Source organism: Terrapene carolina, unplaced genomic scaffold (genome assembly GCF_002925995.2).
Source record: "Terrapene carolina triunguis isolate 2854851 unplaced genomic scaffold, T_m_triunguis-2.0 Scaffold790, whole genome shotgun sequence".
Lineage (NCBI taxonomy): Eukaryota > Metazoa > Chordata > Testudines > Emydidae > Terrapene > Terrapene triunguis.
Genome location: NW_020665141.1, coordinates 1136205 through 1156213, shown reverse-complemented (window position 1 = coordinate 1156213; position 20009 = coordinate 1136205). Strand labels below are relative to the sequence as shown.

At 48.4% G+C, this 20009-nt stretch overlaps 1 protein-coding gene across 2 annotated transcripts in view; it reads left to right on the top strand.

The window, feature by feature from the left end:
• Positions 1 to 20009, top strand: part of ADORA2A (adenosine A2a receptor) — a 35315-nt gene that overhangs the window by 6319 nt on the left and 8987 nt on the right. Inside the window, exon 2 of one of the 2 annotated variants that reach the window (XM_026660541.2) lies at positions 16353 to 17282. In XM_026660541.2, coding sequence (XP_026516326.1) covers positions 16933 to 17282 — 350 coding nt within the window. In that variant the 5' untranslated portion in view covers positions 16353 to 16932. Of the gene's footprint in view, positions 1 to 16309; positions 17283 to 20009 lie in introns of those variants that run through there. The other variant, XM_029913681.1, reaches the window with a different exon arrangement.

The window sequence follows — 20009 nt, the reverse complement described above, 5'->3', positions numbered from 1 at the left end:
CACCTCTGGGATTGGCCGTTCCTAGCCCCGGCACCTCTGGGATTGGCACATCAGTTATGAAAGTAAAAGAAATTGCTTGAGCCTCAGCACCTCTTTCATTACAAACAGGCTCACCGACAGGGGGCGCAAAGGGGCAATTGCCCGGGAGCCCGGGCTGCAGGGCGCCTAGGCGTGCGAGACCGCTTCGGACCCTGCACTTTGGGGCGCCCCGCAGGCCGGCGTGGGCAGTCCCGGAAGTGACACATTCGTCACTTCCGCCCCGGGCCCCGCCCCCCCAGGGATGGCCCTGGCCCTGGGGCTTGGAATTTCTGTCGGCAGGCCTGATTACAAATTAAGCACTGCCAGGGAGGAATGATTCCAGGTGTTGCAGGATGATGTAACAAAGCCTGAAACATGAAGAGAACATTTTGTTTAGAGTTGTTTAGGGAACATTTTACTAACAATGAAATTGAGACAATAGAACAATTTGCTGTGAGCAAGACCCAATCACTAGTGAGGTTCAAGCATGGACTGGATAGCGCAGGTGAAGACTAAGCTCCTACTAGTGCAAAGGCTTGAACTAGCCAGTTAGAGGAACGGGGTGGGGGGTCTCAGAGAAATGTGGTGATGTGGGAAATGACTTGCTGGGCTGTTTCCTGCAAGGGGCTGAGTGCACTCCACACACTGTATCTCATAGTAAGCGCTCTCTGTACTTTGCAAGATCAGGCTTGTTGTATCTGCCAACTTGTTGCTAGACTCTAAAGCTGACTTAGGAGAGTCCTGCCTGCGTTTGCTGTGTCCATACCCTGCATGTTATCCCAGCCAAGCCTCCCTGGGACCCTCAGGAACCTTAGGTAGCAAGCTGTTCCAACTGGGAGCGCAACGAGGCAGCAGGAACTGTGCTAAGCTGGTCTCCGCTGGGGGTCACCCTTTTGCATATCTTACTGGGCCAGTTCCTCACCCATTCAAGTGAATAAGGCAGAAAAGCTGAGCAGGGTGCAGTGTGATTCAGCCTTGTTCTGTTTTCTGAATGTTTCCCTTTGGGAGTGGCAAGGTTTGCCGTGTTCTCACACTTGGGACAGTAACACAGCCCTTGGTCTCCTGCCTCAGCCAGTGTTGGAGCCTCCCAATCTGTCCCCCTTCTCCTGGGCTGTGACATTACCATGCCCTCCTTCTAGGGTGACCAGACACCGGGCCGTCCTTACCCAGACGCAAAGTACGCAGCTGCGTAGGGCACCAGGAAATTTGGGGCACCAAATTTCCTGGTGCCCTGCACAGCAGCGTGCTGCTCCAGCCCCTGCTCCGGTTCTTCCCCAGGGTCCCTGCCCTGCTCCGCCCCAGCCCTGCCCCCACCCTGCTCCCCTGAGGCCTGCAGCAGGGCTGGGCCTGCACTCACTGGCGGCGGGAAGTGCAGCAACCTGGCCTCAGCCGCACTGCCGGTGAGTGCTGGTGGGTGGTTCCCCCCTGTCCGCCAAGCCAGCCCCGCCCCACCCCACGGAGGCCTGGCCCCCCCCCTTTGCGGAGGGCCCCAGAATAGCTAGGGACGGCCCTGACCAGATAGCAAGTGTGAAAAATCGGGACGGGGGTGGGGGGTAATGGGAGCCTATGTAAGAAAAAGCCCCAAATATCGGGACTGTCCCTATAAAATCAGGACATCTGGTCACCCTACTTCCTTCCTTTTCTCTCACCCCTTTTTTCCAGTAACTGTTGGCGTAATGAAGGGTCCAGGTGTTTTCCAAGTGAAGTGTCTAGTATCTGGGTAGAACAGGTATTGCAGTGGTAGCACGGGAGTAGAGCTGGGATGAAATCAGGTTGCCCATTCATTCCGTTTTGTCATTCATCTCTCATTTGCATGTATCCCCAGATGTTGGGTTGGGAGGAGGTGAGAATTTGTAGATGTTTATTGTCATTACCAGAACCACTGACCTTCTGGGAGGGGAATGCTCAGGCCTCTGGGACTGATTTGGGAACCTCTCATAACTGGCTGTTGACATTTTCAGAAAACTGAGTGTTAAGTAAGTCCAGATACAAATCAGTCCCTGAGGCTGAAGAGTCGTGGGAAGTGGGTTAATAAAACGTATATTGCATGGTAATAAAAGGTTCATTTTCACTCTGAGATCAGTGCACTCGAGCACATTGGGAGGAATTCTGAAACTTTCAGCAGGAAACGTTCCCCTTAATAAAAGGTCACCAAGAGGTGTTTGATTCTTTAACACGATCCACAGGAGCGATGCAGGCATCTTAAATTGCTGCGAGAGTTTTAATGTTCATATGTGTCTAGTCCATACAGCAATCTCCATATTCTACAGCGCTCTAGAAAATCATATTGCCAGACAGCAGCCAGAGGGCATTTTATCAGTCTGACTTTGGTTATAGAATGGTTATAGTTGTATGCAGTGTGGGGGCTTTAGAAAGTAAACACATTCATTTTGAATGTGTTAAAGACCTATAGTCTACATTTTTAAAAATGACCAGTGATGTTGGGTTTCTAGTTTGAAACCCCTTAAAAGCACCTGATTTGCAGAACTGCTGAGCATCCCCCTCCTGAAAATCAGGCCACTTTAAGCTGTCAAGTTGGGCACCCAAAGACAAAGGTGCCCCAAATCACTAGTCAATTAAAAAGCCCAGATTAGTCCTGTCTTTACAGAACCAGATGGGGCTCATTTGGACACTTAACAGAAGTTCTTCTTCGAGTGATTGCTCATGTGTATTCCGCAATAGGTGTGCGTGCTCGCCACGTGCACCGGTGCTGGAAGTTTTTCCCCTAGCAGTACCCGTAGGGGAGCACCCAGCGACCAGTGGCGCCTCCATGGCGCAGTGTAAGGGGAGCTGCATGCTCCCTCCACCCTCAGTTCCTTCTTGCCGCCAGTGAAGGTGCTTTGGAACTGCTCTGCTCCAGCTTTGCTGTAGGTCGTCCCCAAAACTGCTTGTTCGTTCAGTGTATGGTACCTGTAGTTAGTTAGTTAGTTTAGTTTAGCTAGAGCGCCCGGGCCGGGGCATGCCCCATGCCCCGGGTTTTAAGTCGTGCGACACTTGTAGGCGATCTATGCCACTGAGTAATCCACAGGCGGATTGTTTACGCTGTTTGGGGGAACTCATCTCAGCAATCGCTGCAAGATTTGCAAGTCGTTTAAGCTTCGGACCAAGAAAGAAAGGGACATTAGGCTCCGGGCTATCCTGATGGAGTCGGCACTGACCCCGGCTCCGGCACGCCACTCCGAGTCGGCACCGGGCACCGCGGTGTCGGTGCACGGCGACCCTCCAGCGCCAACGACTGGTCGGCACCGCTCCCCGTCCACAGGACACATCAAGAAGGCTAGGAAGAGGCCTTCCTCAATCCCCACCGGCCTCTGGGCCTCTGACTCAAGTCGAGCGGAGTAGCCCGGCCCATTCGGAGCAGGCCTCCCCGGATGTCCGGATGCCCTCCACACCAGAGGCCCTGCAGGTGGCCCAGGATGTTATGCCCATGCCGGTACCAGGAGCACCGCCGATGTCGGCCCCGCAGTCGCCCCCGGCTCGGTACTGGTCTCAGTCGAGGGAATGTTCCCGATGCCATTTGCTGCCCAGCGACTGTTCAGGGCAAAGTCCACGTGGATCGCCCTCGATGTCCTCCACCAGGCTGTCTGGTTGGGTTCCATCTGAGCGAGATTCTCGGCACCGCTCTGCCTTGAGGAGCGAACACCAACGGGACCGAGGCAGACGTCGCCAAAGGTCCTTGTCTCAGAGGGGCTATCGCAGCCAGTCATGGCAAGAACGTTGATGTCATTCCCGATCGGCGTCCCACTCCAGGACCCCACCACGGCACCGCCTCCGCAGCCCCGGGCATCGATCACCAGCGTCTTGCCGTCGCAGGTCTGCCCGCCGGAGCCGATTGTTACCGATGGTACCGGTCCTCCACGTCGGGATTGCGGTCCCGTGGTCGGCATCACTCCCAGCGCCAGCGCTCCTCCTGGTCCAGGGACAGCAGCGGGTCATATGTCAGCCTGGCCTCCCTTTGTAGTCGTCCATCTATGGCCCCGCACCGTGGGGGCCAGGCTGGAGCCGAGCCGGGCCAGAGCCGCTGCTGGGGCCTGCGTGCTCGGCTGGAACCGGGGCCGGACTGGGCCGCGCCTCCCCGGAGCCCTTCTCGCGCCCCCCGCCACCCCAGCTTACCTGGTGCTGCCTGCCTGCCCCTGCTTCTTTTCAGACTTCCCGTGAACCTCTGATTCGCGGGAAGCAGGGGAGGGGGAGGAGCAGGGGGAGGAGCGTTCAGGGGAGGGGAAGAGGGGGAAGTGAGCTGAGGGCGGGGTGGAGAGCTGCGGCGCGGGGCCCTCTTAGCGCGGGGCCCAATTCAGCCGAATCGGCTGAATCGGCCTAAAGCCGGCCCTGGCTCCACCCACACCCTTCGTTCCTCCCGAAGGTGGTCTCCGCCTATCACATGGGTCAGGACATTTTTCCATGCGTCCAGTGAGGAGCGCCGCCTCCACACGCTGGATGTGAGACGGGCTCTGGCTTTCTACCCGCAGCGGACTAAGCTGTTTAGAAAATCCTCGCAACTGTTCATCGCCTCAGCCGAGCGCATGAAAGGTCAGCTGATCTCCATTCAGTGGCTCTCCAACTGGATCACCTTGTGCATGCGTACCTGTTATGACCTGGCAGGAATCCCTCCGCCACCAATTGTGAGGGCACACTCAACTTAGGCGCAGGCCTCGTCGGCTGCCTTTTTGGCCCATGTCCCCATTCAGGACATTTGTAGGGCTTCCACATGGTCTTCAGTTCACACATTCACCTCACACTATGCGATCGTCTCCCAGACCAGGGATGATGCTGGGTTCGGCAGGGCTGTGCTCCGTCCCGAGAATTTGTGAACTCCTACCCACCTCCAACAGATACAGCTTGGAATCACCTATTGTGGAATACACATGAGCAATCACTCGAAGAAGAAAAGACAGTTACCTTTTCCGTAACTGGTGTTCTTCAAGATGTGTTTCTCATGTCTATTCCACATCCCACCCTCCTTCCCCTCTGTCGGAGTTGTCTGGCAAGAAGGAACTGAGGGTGGGGGGAGCGTGCAGCGCCCCTTATACCGCACCATGGAGGCACTACTCCAGGGGTCGCTGGGGCACTCCCCTATGGGTACTGCTAGGGGAAAAACTTCCGGCACCGGTGCACGTGGCGAGCACACACACCTATTGTGGAATAGACGTGAGCAACACATCTGGAAGAACACCAGTTACGGAAAAGGTAACTGTCTTTTTCAGCTGCTTGTCTAGCTGGGGTCCAAGGTAACTAATGCAGGTGGAGAGGGAAGATTGAGGGGAATCTTGGGAAAGGTTATGTAACTGTACAAAGATGGAACCACTCTGGGGGTGGCTGGGCAGTACCAACTTTTAGTGGATGGCTGCAGTTGTTAGAAGATGAGTTAAAATTGCATCCTTTGGGTCTATGGGCTGAGGTGGTCTTAATGGGATTGTCCCTTTGCTATAGTTCATTTTGTTGTCTGTTTCTCCCTAACTACCCTGAGAAGGGGCAGATACTTAATCCTCCTGAGGGGACCAGTGACTCCTCCCGTGCATTCATACTACAGCCTTACTGTATAGTTTGTGTTTGGCTTCCCCTTCCATTTACAGGGGTTGGTACAACCAAGGTGGGCTCAACACTTCTGAATTCAATCTTCTCCAGAGTTTTAGGGTGTCTGGTCCTGGGGGTGTTGGTTTGGACCCATCTCCATTGTAAACCTCCTTGTACTTGAGAGCCCACTTAGAAATCTGTTTTAGGAATATCTTCTCACTTCCTATTTGCTGACAATAAGGACTGGGCTTGGGTCACGTATTTGAGAAATGGATGGGAATTTATTTAAATCAAGGGTTGGAGACTTTTTAAAAAAATTAGTCTTTATTGTAAGCAAGAAAAATATTTAGAGGAGCAAAGGACCATTCTCTGGAAGTCACTATTGGAAGGAATCCGTGCTTGCTGACCTCTTTGCCTTTCCACTTCCTTTAGACAAACATTTTAGCTCATAAACAATTAACAAGAAATTTGTGCTAATAAAAAATTGTATAAGGTGATTTGTGAAGGGGCAAGCTAGATCTCCAATCTGATAGTCTGCCAGGAAAACATGGTGCTTCCAAACTTTTTAAGTCATATGTAATTAGCAATACATGCTCTCCCCAAAGTGCAGTATCAGAGTCTACTGGCTGAGCAGATCCAAAGGAGGGATTTAGTAAACATAGCAGAACGTAATACATAAGCAGGCATGATTTTATCAAAGAGCATGGAGACCCAGAGAAAGAAGGGAAGTTTTTGTTAGATCCCTGAATGCACAGGCTGAGCACTGTCACTTTGGAGTTAGTAAAGAAGAACACTTGAGATTTTGTAGTAGTTTGATTTTTTTCTAAAAGTGTTGTTCAAAATCCTATCTCAGCTCTCTCTAGAAAAGATGGTGTAACTGGCTCAGCAGACTGTGCTAGTGAAAATGTGTTGTCCAGCAAGAAACTAATAGAATTGTGGTGCAAGTAGCAGAAGAATAAATTCCCAGGGGGAGAATAGAAGCATCATTTAAAAAAAAACAAAAAACTCTTAATTGCACTGAGTTCATGGGGTAGAAATGTTACAGGTGTAACAAGGGATAACACAGGAGGGATTATGCATATTAAAGAAATGTAAGGGAAAAAGACACTGGAAGCAAAAAGCCTAGGGTGATAGTACAAACAGTGGTGAATGATGCCTACTTCCTGGGAGTCATGTCCAAAGCTAACATTCATGGGCAGGCTTGGGCTTCTAATCTTCAGTAGTGTTACATTTACCCATTGATCCCAGGGCAGAGTGAAACCAGTTTATAAAGAGACTTTTATGGAGATGCTCCCTAAGTTGGAGCAGCCCAGAGTATTGCTCAGTAGCCTAGCTGTGTCAACTGAAAGCCCATCCTCACTCTACAAGGCCCAAGGAGAGTGGATTTGACACACATTAATTGAGCCAGCACCAGTAACCTCCTAGACCAAACTACAGTCATTGAGATGGGCCTGGTGGAACACACAGAGGAAGCAGGTACAGTGTTCAGCCAGAATGTCCACCTTAAAGATAACAGGGTAGATGCTGATGAGAGGGGCCAAGCTCCATGTACTCAGTCTAGCCTAAAAGGTGCCAGTCCCCATTTCCCAATTGAAGGAAGAGCAGGACAAATCAAGGAGAATGGTGCAATAGGGCATGTTACTGACCCAGCAAAGTAGTGTGCCTGTCATGGGTAGGAGGAGGGCACATCCAGGTCTGCATAGACCTAAAAAGGCTCAGTGAAGAAGTAAGGGGGGAAAGGTGTATTCTCCCCACAATGGAAGAAACAATCTCAGTTTAGCTGGTGCAACAGGATCTTCCGCACTGGATTCTGACATGTTCCTTTCCACCCTGACTGCCAAGCAGAGAACTTTCATAGCCATCTGAAGGATATCGCTCTATTGCCATGCCAGAAGCTTTCCGGAGGAAAATGAGTGAGATTCTGCAAGGCTGGAGGGCATTCTTCATGGATGACACTTCAGGTACAAAAGGACATAAGATGAGATGAGCTCGGAGAGCAATTGGACTAAAATTAAACTGAGAAAAAATATGTGGGTGGGTAGATGAATGGTATGGCAGACCCCACTCTGAATTATATATACCCTGAGCATTCTAAAAAGAGAGGAGGGGACATCCACAGAGAGGTCAATTCCATCACCTGAAAATACACTGGAACTGATGTGTTTCAACAATATGGCACTTTTTTTTTTTTTTTGAGCAAATTCCTACAGTGCTCCAGAAATTAATTACTTAATGAATTACTTAAAACCCTGTCTTTTCCTTTGCTCTTTAAGTGCTCCTGAGTGGAGCCATAACTGTCTGCAACTGGTGTACTGGGTGTAATAGGAAAAGAGGAGTCTGACAAACAGAACTGGCATTGAGTCCAATCAACAGCCATGCACCTTCCCACAAGAGACCACTTGTTCTTCTGACTATCGTTGGAGATAACTTGTTAGTGATAAGGGCACTTTCTCTAAACCAGTGTTCTCTTTCTGTGTTTTCATTAGGATTCTCTTCAGCATCTTTCTTACGCTTGTGTGAAACTATCTAGCCACTCGCTTTTTTTAATTGACACTATATGAATATTAATATTTTGTCTACTCTTGACCCAAGGGCTCAGTCCAGGATCTTCATGTTACTGAGCAGGACAGTGCAGCGTTCCTGCTGTCTACTGCAGTTATTGAGACTCGGCTAAAGTGGACACCAAGGAGCCTTTTTCTTTGCGTTTGTTTTTTAATCTAGCTTTGGTGCGATCAGTTGCCTGCTGTGTCCCTCCTGTACCTTTACTGGCGCTGGTTGGTTTGGTGCACATTACAGTTGGAGGAGTCGTTGTGGGGGAAGTTTCTTCTTCTTTGTCTTTCTTTAACACTTACAGTATCCACTTAGAAAATAATGGTCAGGTGTTTTCCATTCCAACCCCTCTTCCAGTGCAGCAGTAAAGATTAATCCACTTCTAGCTCTTGGAGGTTGGGGCACCAAGCCCAAGACAAGGTTTCAGATTAACCGTTCTTGTTGGCTGGTCCATCCAGAGCCAATGCTAGGCATAAGCAGACTAAACAATTGCTTAGGGCCCTAAGTAGCTCAAGGGGGCCCCCTATTAATTATAGGTATGTGTTGGGGGGCCCAAAAATATTTCTGCTGAAGGCCCCCAATGGGCTACCACCAGCACCGGGTCCATCCTGCATCATGGGCTTTGCTTTCAGGCTGGTACCTGGGATGGTATATCCCCCCCACCTGCCTTAAATTATGATTTTCACCTTAGAGGTAAGTAGAGCAGAGAGACTCTGGAGGGTTTTTGCCTTCCTCTCCAGCATGGGGCACAGGTCACTTGCAGGTTTGAACTAGTGTCAGTGGTGGATTCTCTGTAACTTGAAGACTTTAAATCATTATTTGAGAACTTCAGCAACTCAGCCAGAGGTTCTGGGTCTATTACAGGAGTGGGTGGGTGAGGTTCTGTGGCCTGCAATGTGCAGGAGGTCAGACTAGATGATCATGATGGTCCCTTCTGGCTTTAGAGTCTATGAATCTATAAATCGAGGAGGGAGGAACAGCATATAGGCCAGTGGGGTAGGGCTTAATTATTATTTTATTAGTTATGGATAGTTGCTAAAGTTATTGATAGTAAATGAAGTCAGGATGGGCTGGGGTTGGGTGCAGCACAACCTTCTGAAGGGGGGGGTTTCTTTGCCCCTGTCAACCAGGTAGAACAGAGGAGTTGGGTTGGAGTGCAGGGACAGGCTGCCATTGCCCTGGGGGAGAGCAGAATGGACTGGTTCGGTCTTAGAAATGGCTGAAACCATCTTTGTTCCGAATACAAAGTGAAACAATGGAGGGTTTGGTGGAGCCCTTAAATGAACTTGGTTGTTCAGCTGGGGGTTTCTACATTGCTTCATTGAAGAAGGACTTCATTCATCGATGAGATAGTAGCCTGGGCATGTGTGCTCCATACTGCCAAGCCTCAGGAAACCCAAGTTGGAGTCTAAATCTTAGTCTCCTGTTCCTCAGGTTGCAGAGACAGTGTGCTCAGGCCCCGGCCGTGGGAGTGCCACACACTACTCCTCATCTGGCTGAATAAAGGACAGCATTGATGGGTTCACAAGAGTGTCTTATCTACACTTTTCTCAGCCATCAGAAGGATGATGACTTAAAAGATTTTTGGGATAAAAAGAACGAGGAAAAGTTCTCTCCAGGTCTGTGACAGGGATGTTGACTATCCCCTATGGGGGTCAGGATTTATATAAGCGCACATACTGTGTGTAGATAGATAGCTCAATCTTTGTTATACTTGTCTAGGACTACATTTTCAAGGAGACCAAGCACCCATTGCTCCAGTTGAAGGTTATGGGAGCGGCAGGTGCTCAGAGCACCTGAAAATCAGGCTCGTAACATGCTGTGGTATTCTTGCCTGCTTTGTTTTATTTTCATCCTTCGTTAATGACGAACAGTCACAAGGGAAACAGTCTATTGTTAATATTTAATTTCCTCTTATTACTGGAAGCAGATGACTAAAAGATCAATTAAAAATATAACCAATAAAAAGCCAATAAGGAAACCAGAAGAGCCACATCCTGCTAAGATAGAGCAACTCTTCCTCCCGCCTGCGCATCCCAGCCACCTCTTCATCCGTTAGCCAGGATGTAGAGAAACCGGTTCTCAACCACGCTCCGGCCATTGCAGCGTGACATGAGGTAGATGGGGAACTTGTGAAACAATTGTAAATAAGGCATCTAAAACCTTGGTATCTAAGTGCAGGAAACAAACTGGCGAGCAGCATTTAAAAGCAATTCACAAGGAGCAAAACCCAGATTTTTCAGTACATTTGTTGCCTAAAATGTTTCTCAGCTACAGGTAAAGTATGGACAATGGTTAATTTGTGTGATACATGATCCTCTAAATATATGGCATGAGGCAATGTGTCTTCGACATTTCAATAGATTTTAAAGATATGGAATCTTCCCCTAAGTTAAAGCATCTTCAAAGGGAGGAGAATGTTCCCAAGTGGCTAAAAGTTTCCTTTCTGAGTTCCGAAAGCAGGAAACATATGGCTTATTAACAGCACCAACCTGCTGGCTCAATTTCAGGGTTAGGGTAGTTGGGAATAATACCCTGTACAAGTCCGAGGTTTTGCCCTTAGGAAACTAGGCACCTGGGACTGTGTAATTTCCCAGGGATACACTAGGAGGCACTGTGCTGGGGAGGAGGTGGCATGGAGCCATCTTAAGACTGTTGTCTGTGGAGTGAGTCCCAATTATGGTTGTCTCTCTCTTGGTAGGGACACCACCTCTTCCCTCCCATGTTACCTTGACATGACCCACTTGCCCTAGTACTGGTTTTCACTGGTTCTGGAACCGGCCGGGAAAACCCATTCTGGTCCTGAGACCCGGCTGGAGTGGGGAAGGACCAGTCAGAGTCCAGAATGGCTCCAGGCAAGGAGGTGGGATCGATAGTGCTGTGAGGAGGCTGGGGTGTGATAGGCCCTCAGCCTATCAACGCGGGCTTGGGGACTAAAGGAACAATAAGGGGCTGAGAGAGGTTCTTGGCTTCGTTTTTTCTTCCACCTCAGTCCACGCAGTGTTTGGTCACAATAGCTCCGGCTTCTGCATGTTAGAAATTCACATGGTTCCCTGATGCATCACACTGCTAGGGAGGTTCCCCTGTGCTGAGATTCATTGCAGCATGTACCTTTACCTGGCCATTTCATGCACTGTCTCTAGCTGCTTGGTCCTGCACTCTGGCTACAAAGGCAATGGACTTGAAGATTTTTGGCTCCCAGGGAGGGGTCACATTCTGATGGCTGGAGGATCAGAGACTGTCTGAGAAATCCTGCACCCTGTGGGATATTGCTAATGCCCCTGAGATTGGCTACCAAATTAAAAATTGTGAATATTGTCAAACCTGTTACTCCACAGCTGGAAATAAAATGTTCATCGAATAAGGAGGCTGGGCCGTGAGAAGAACCAGTCCACTCATCACCAGCATGATGATGCATAATGCAGGCATGTGTATCCAAAAGCAAGAGGTCTAAACTGAGCCTCAAGGGGGCAATGGCAGGAAAGGAATTTGTATGCGGAATGTTTGAATCAACACTCTCTGAGCATTCACTCCAGATAAAAACCCCAAGCAGCTCAGGAGGCTGCAATGGCAGTACCTCAGTCCAAAGTCAATTGGAAGAGCTCAAAACAAAAGCTTGCTCTGCCTCCAGATGTGAACAGCTTCATTGGAACATGCTGTTCAGATTCTTTATTCAATTTTCAAGAGACAGATTCTCATTGGGGCTGAAATCTGAGCTAGAACAGAGTGTTCCAAGTCATGAAAAATGAACAAGGGAGCAGCTTAGGGGGTTTGTGAGCGGCAAGAAAGGTTTATTTAATAATGGGAGAAAGGCAGGAACATAGCCCAGGGTAACAAGGAGGGGTTAATCCAATTAACAGAACAAGACATGAGTTTGAGAAGCAATATTAATTGTAGCTGTCCAGCAGGCTGCATGGTACAGGTTATTTGTCCCAATTCACAAGAAGTTCACAATATTGATCCCTTGAGGACCTAACTGAAATGTTAAATATCCCACCCCCAATACCTTCGTAAGTCAAGCAGGCTTGTGAGTAAATTAATCTCATCAGTGCTGGCTGCTGGACTGTTGTCATACATGGAATATATGCTCCTCAGAGGAATCAGTACCCACAAAATATATGTCTTCCCCTTTATGTCTATATTTATTTTCATTCCTGCTCAGTAAATTCTAGCAATATGAACTGAACAAACTGGGGCCTGGTTTGCAAACTAATTTTGGAACTAAAGCAAGCTTCAAATACTTCTGCTGTCAAAGAGTCTGGCTGCCGGCGGGCTGAAGGTAAATCCTGCCCCACCACATGGAAAATGAAGGAGATGGGGAATGAATGGGTATATGGCACTTGCACCTCAGAGCCCATTGTACCCAGTGAGCTTGTGGCAGTCATGGTGCTGGAATGTTGTAAATTCAAACACTGTATCTAATGCCAGTTGCTACCACAGAAACATTGGTGCTGAAGGAGATGCAATGCTGGCATGTCATGGCTGGAATGTTTGCTCACCTCCAGTCATTTGTCTTCTGAGATATATTAACTCTACCCAGGTCTAATGCTTTCCATCCCATGAAAAAGCAGAGTGTAGCAGAGTATAAGAACCAGTTGTCCTCCTTCTGAACAGAACACTGAGGTGAACAGAGAAGATTATGATGGAAAAATAAGACTGCAACGTGCAAACGGAACCAGAGAACTAGGCATGAGCCAAATTCAAAGCCTCCAGAGACTAATTTATAAAAAGGAAATCAGTCAGTGATGCAACTGGGTGAAGTAGAATGTACAAGAACTCTCGTGACATAAGACAATTAAAGACAGTCATTAAATTTAAAATTACAGCATCTTTTTCCAGGAGGATGTGCTCAACTGCAGAAAATTCCATCTCTCCCTGCATGGATTTGAACTAGATGGGACTTATCTGGAATGATGAGCATCAGGGAAATCCAATAAAACCTTGCTATCTATCTCATGCCTAATCTGATTAAAGATAGCCATGTTGGACAAAGATTAGCTGCTGAAGTGGTCAAGTTAAATAAAGCACAATCAGGATTAAGATTGGTTCATCAGCCTACACAAGGAAGTGCTGATTTGGGAAAAAATATCCTATTGATCCTGTTTCCCCTTCTGTAAAATGGGAATGTTTGTGACCTCCTTCGTAAAGTGCTTTGAGTTCTACTGATGTAATGCGCTATGTTAGGGCTTGTCTACACTTACCGGAGGGTCCAGCGGCAGGCAATCGGTTTTCTGGGATCGACTTATCGCGTCTAGTGAAGACGCGATAAAATCGATCCCTGATCGCTCTGCCGTCGACTCCGGAAATCCACCGCGGCAAGAGGCGGCAGCGGAGTCGGCGGCAGCGCGGCAGCGGTCGACTTTCCCCCGTCCTCACCGCCAGGTAAGCCGACCTAAAATACGCAACTTCAGCTACGGTATTCACGTAGCTGAAGTTGCGTATCTTAGGTCGGACCCCCGCTGTAGTGTAGACCTAGCCTTAGAGGTAGATGGCAGTTTTATTGTCTCTGCATCCTGTTTAACTTGATTACTTCAAAGGCTAGTTCTCTTCAAGCACGGCTGTTTTTATAGCTGTCGTAGCTTGATGTGACAGATCTTTTCTTTTTAAAGTTGGCTTTTTTATGGGTCAAAGGTTTTGGCTGAGATACTCCATTTGCAGTTGTTAAATTTCACTAAGTGTTTATTTAGCAGAGAGTTGGTACTTAAGCTTGAGTTTCATTAATTTTATGTGTCTGGCGATATGAATGTAAGTTAGGAAGCCTCACATTGAAAAAAAGGCCTACAAAGCTCAACGGATTAGTCATTCTCAGGGTGTGTGTTTTGCATTCTTGGAGAGATGTGAACTAATTTGATGTCCCCTTCCCCACTTCAAAGGCCTCATTTGTGGGCTCTAGCTGTGACCATTCAATTCAAATGACTAACCTTTTCATAGCACGGCACTTCCAATAGACACACACATCATAGCTCTTGGAGCAATTTTTTCCTATCCCTAAAGTTGCCACTTGTTTCCCCATTTTTCTTCTATTCTTTTTCACTCTGTCATCTCTGCTTCTTTTTCTCTGTCTCCTGTCATCTCACTTTTCTGCCCTCTTCCCTGCGTTTCTGTCTCTTTCTTTCTGCTCATCTGCTGTTAACTCTATTACCCGGGGCTGGATTTCAGGCTAGAATGCATTTTGGCAAGTGGGCCCTTCAGTGTGTTTCAGGCAGGATTTGAAATGGATAATTAATGACATTTGGAGAGGTAAAACAGGGCTATACTTTTAACTTTATTGACATACGGTGGAGAGAAGAGCTTTTGGAGGGACTGGATAGAGAAAGATAATAGAGACTGTCCCTCCTCAAGTTACTATTGGTAAAACGGAAGATCCTTATCTGCCTCTTACTTGCTACGTTGCAAGTTCATTTCCCCTATTGACTTCCCCAAAATATACATATAAAACAAAAGGGGATATCAGGAGTTGATAAAAAGGAACGGTTTTAGCACTTCTAAACCAAAAAGAACCACTCCCTCTCCTTTCAAACACAGCACTAGCAATAGGGATCTAAACCAATGAAAGGTGCAAGATTAGCTTATCTCCCTGAGATGAGATGTGAATCACAAGTTCATTGCATTTTCACTATCTTTACTCCTTTATTTTATTTTGAGAAATTCTGTTTCCAACTTCAGATCAGTCTATCTTTTGTGAAGATGTGAAAACCGGCTGTTCAGGGTCATTTGTTGTTATAGCACCAAAACATTCATTTTGGGAGACTTATCTGCATTTCTGAAACTGAACCCGGTGGTGATTTAGCACAACTGACCCCAAGGCCCCTTTCTTTCCCATCCCTACTTGTGTTCGTTTGTCATAACTGTACTCTTCCCTTAAACAAAGGACAAAACACCAGCAATCTTTTGCATTAAATGAGGCTTAAAACGCACTACAGAGGAGCCAAAGCATAGCATCCTGTAGTCACTTGTGATGGACTGCGAAGGACCAGAGCCTTAAACTAAGCTCAGCAAGCGTCATTCTTGATCGTGACACTTTGATTGGAGTCTCTGTCCGGGTGCAAATGTGTGTGTGTCTCTGCACAAGAGAGGGTGTGATGGGAGCGGCGGTAAGTGCTGTGCATGTATCTGACTCGTGCGGACAGTGTGGGTGTGTCCAGGAATACAAGTTAATGTGTTTGTGTGTATGGCGTTAAGAGCTTCTCCGTGCATGGGAATGTGTGTTCTTGGGGCCCAGTTTGCCGCTTTTTGCAGGGGTGGGTGGGTGTAATACTATGTGAGCATCTGTGCATGTACCTTTGTGCAGGGGGAGTGTGTGTATACCCATGATTGTATGTCTGCATAAGTATGTGTGTATCACTGGTTGTGTGGCCATCATTCTGATACTGACCTCCTTTGTAAAGTGCTTTGAGACCTATGAATGAAAAACGCTATAGCAGAGCTAGGAATTATATAAAAAGCAACAGGTGCCACAGGACCCTCTGTTGCTTTTTACAGATTCAGACTAACACGGCTACCCCTCTGATACTAGGAATTATATGTTTGCATATAGTGTGAGGGATTGTGTGCGTAGGCAAGCGTGTGTATCTGTGAGAGGATGGGAGTCTGCACTGTGTGTGGGTCTTTGGAGCAGTGTGTGTGTCTGTCTCCTCTGGGTAGGAAAGTACTGAAGGATGTTATACTCTGAGTTCTATGGGGGTGTTTCTTGTGTTGTCAGTCGTGTTTTGGAATTTCCCCTGCATCAAAGGAAATGTCAGAACTGCTACATATGCAAACAATGTAAGCATCCTTACATTAGACTGAGTGGTTTGTATGTGATCACGTGGTGTTATTCCTGTGCAAGTGCATGCAGCATTTACGTAATGATAAAGTACACTCGTGTGTTAGCGCAGGTAACACGTCATGTATTTGTGATAGCATGGAGGCAGGTGTATGTGTGTAAAAGTCTCCACCTTTTTCCGATCCAGGCACGAAGCTGTCTAAGGCATAATTCGCTGGGCTCTCATGTTTCATGGCAAACTATCAAGCAGCTGCTGAATTGTCAGCTCAGTTGGTAGCCTCAGAAACAAAACAGCCCTTGTGTTTCGCATCATAGCTGTGCAATATTGACTTCAACCAGGCAGCTTTTGAGGGGGACAAAATATAAGCATTTTTTGCCTGTGATGTTCATGCTAGTCTGTTTTATTTCTAACATCATTTGGATTTGTCACTTGAATGAGATTTTGCTTTTCCCATCTCGTCACTGGAGCTGATTACTTAGTATGGTTATTTTTGTTGTATTTTTTAAGGAAACAAGCGGAGAAGTTGGATGTTTGCAACAGCTGACGAGAAGATTCCCTGAGTCCTAGAGCGTTCAGCAAAAGGGGAAAAGGGAGAATATGATGATGTTCCTGAGAGGTGGCAGGAAATAGTGAAGAGAACTGTGATTGTCAACAGGAAACCCAAGATCCTCACCACACATGACTATACCAGGCAGTACATTTCAAACACTCAACATCTGCAGGTCTTTCTGATCTGGAGGGTGAAGGTTCATCTACGTGAGGTTTTTCCTGGGATCGTATCTGTCGGAACTCAGTGGACCACAAATCTGCTTCTGCATTATTGTGAACCCGCTGAGAAGCTGCAAGGTTTATCCTATCTGCTGAAGCTGGCAAACCCTATACTCCGTCTTTCTGTGCTCTCTGTAGTAGACAGCTAAATCAGCTGAAGGGAAAAGGGGGCAAGATAAGCCTCCGGCCAACAGCTGGCAGCTGAGTACCCTTCAGAACCCAGACCATTTTGAGGTGCCTCGGTGGCTGTTTGCAGCACTGCAGATATGGACACTGAGCTTCTCTGGCACCTTCTTGCATTGGCCTGGTCAACCTCACCATGCTAGTATATGGGAATGAAAACTTCCTCTCGGATGTAATTTACATCATCCTGGAACTGGTCATTGCAGTGCTGGCCATCTTGGGGAACGTCCTGGTCTGCTGGGCAGTCTATCTGAACAGCAACCTGCAAAACGTCACCAACTACTTTGTGGTGTCCCTGGCTGCAGCCGACATTGCCGTGGGCGTGCTGGCGATCCCCTTTGCCATCACCATCAGTACTGGCTTCTGTGCCTTCTTCTATGGCTGCCTCTTCATCGCCTGCTTCGTCCTGGTTTTGACTCAGAGTTCCATCTTCAGTCTCCTGGCTATTGCCATTGACAGAATCATTGCTATCCGGATACCCCTCAGGTAAGCCCAGAGTGGGTGGGACCTGGAGTGGGGCGGGGGAAGCGCAGATGGAATGGGCATCTCTAGAGTGTCCTACGTGCTATAATCAAGGAGGAAGAGAGAGTTAAAGGGAATGACGCCACTTTCACTGTAATCTGAAAATGCTTTTTAGACCTCAAAACTTGCCCCTTCCTGCTGGATTTCCTGGATGTTGCATTTTTATTTCTGGCTCCTCCTTGTCCCACGAAGTATGTGCCAATAGCATTACCTGGACCCTGCCTAGGAGCTTACATTCTGCACTGAGACAGATTCCTGACTTAACCGTAATGATTTGTGTTCTGAGTTGGAGCAGACAGTGCCAGACAGATCGCTGTGGGAAAGCTGAGCACTCACTCGGTATCACCCCACTGTGGACAGCAGGGGCTCTGTCTGGTAGGCAGAGGTTTGCTGTTACAGTGAGATTCTCTAGGGCAGCGTTTCTCAAATGGGCCACATGCAGCCACCAGGGGCTTTTCTTGTGGCCACAGCCTCCTGGGCTGTGCTTGCGGGGGGGGGGGGGGGGGGGGGGGGGGGGGTGGAGGGGACCAGCGGCCCCTCCCCCTCCGTGGTGCTCCCGGATGGACAGCCTTGGTGTTGGTTGCTGGGGTTTCCAGCAAGGGTTTGTCAGCCGGTGAGTTCCCCACCTTCCCAGGGGTGGTGGGGCTCAGGATTTGGGCTTCAGCCCGGGGGTGGCGGGGGAGGCAGGTTCTGGCCGCAAGGCTTTGGGCTCCGGCCATGGGGCTTCAGGCTCCGGACCCCGATGTCTCCCTCGATCCCCCATCCAGGCTTAATTTGTCCCCAGACTTCCTGGGGCTGAGTAAGTCTGCTGTGAAAAGTGATACTTGTATGTGGTTATGTTGGTTAATATCACTTTTCGCAGTAGAGTTACTAGCTAGCAATAAATAAATTACAATGATTTGGACGTGTGTATGTGCATATTTATTTGTTTTTCCTAAAGCTAATTAAGTATTTTAGGAAAAAGTGTGAGAGTGGCCACCAGCAAGAGTTGGTGGCCACACTCTGAGGCCACCAAATAATTTGTCCTGAGAACCCCTGCTCTAGGGCGAGCATGCGGATGGGAATGGGAGGCATTCTCGGGGGCTGTGGGGGTGCTTTAATCCTACACAGGCTAAGAGGGAGAGTGCGCTTTTTGTTCAACATGAGCAAGAGGATCCAGCGTCTCTAACAGAGAAAGCTATTTGGCAAAGGCTGGGTCCTGTCCCAAGTCCATCCCACAAGTGGGCACCCCCCACACACCATCCTTTTGGGGAAGAAAAGGACCTTCAAAAATAGAGCTTGCAAACTGAAACAGAGTGGCTGCTGCTCTATGGACAAGCAACCAGATTCACATGGGCCAGGGGGACATTTTATCTTGTATATGGGAACTGCCACCCTATCTGATCATCACAATCCTACAGATAAATGCTGCCAGTTCAGTTCAAACCCTGTATGTTCTGGGTTTATTACAAAGTGGGGAGCTCTGTGGAGCAGTTAACTGACAATGCCTCTGCGTCATTTCTCAGGCATTTAAGACGCAGAGGAAGCCTGTAAATGAGTGACACCCTCCATTCTCCAGCAAGGGTAGCCTGGACCAGAGCAGAGCAGGCTGTGACTAGTGACACCTCTGCTCTGTCTCTCCATTCCTATGTATCATTCTCTCTCTTTTTCCCCTCTCACTTGTTCCTCGCCACCTCTCACCCCTGCGCCCCCCAGCAGATTATTCTGATGCCATCTGCAGAGGGAAATTGTAACGGCTCTTGCTTCTCATTTGCCACCCAAACACTGCTGTGGTGGTGACTGCAGCCTGGTCCTGCTCAGTGTACGTGGGCTGTTCTCCTGCCCTCTCCTCCCCTCCTCTCCCCCAGACATAAAAGCATCATGGAGGGATGGAAGAGGAACCTGGTGGAAGTAACCTGGCAGTGAGGAGAGACACTGAAAGCCCTGTGGGCAGGCACATTCAGTATTCCAGCTAATTGGCTATTTGATGAATTGAAGCAATTTGTTGCCTGTTTGGTAATTCTTTGACTTATACCCCAAAGCAAATAACGAGATAAAGCCTGATTTCCAGGTATTGTGCCTTTCTAGCAACAAGGAAACCCTCAGGGGCCAGTTCGTGGCTGATCCTTGCAGAGACGCACAAAGGATGGGGAAGGGCAGGAGCAAGAGACAGTTGTCATCCCTTTGACCATTCTCTCACAATGCCTCTGCAGGTCTTTGCCAGACCAAAGGGAGCATGGAGGAGGCAGTCATCTTCCTCCAGCCTCCACTGCAGCACCAGCCAGCAAAGCTGGCTAGACACTCGGGAGCATGCTGTAACCTCTAAGGCTCTGTTGTCACTAAAAATGCTGCAGCTGTAGCGCTTCAGCGTAGATGCTTGCTATGGCAATGGGAGGAGTTCTTCCGTTGCTGTAGGTAATCCACCTCTCCCCGAGAGGTGGTACCAAGGTCGGCAGAATTCTTCCACCGACCTAGCACTGTCTACACTTAGTTAGATCGGCTTAACTGTGTCTCTCAGAGGTGTGGCTTTTTGACATCCCTGAGCAACATAGCTGGGTTGATCTAACTGTTTAGTGTAGACCTGGCCCAGAGGTGGGGAAGGACACAGCTGCTGCCTGTTCGGCTTAGGAATAAATAGGGCTGCACAATTTAGCAATAGGCTTCTGATTTCTTAGAACAATCAGCCACGTAGGCTGCAGAATGGCTAATTTC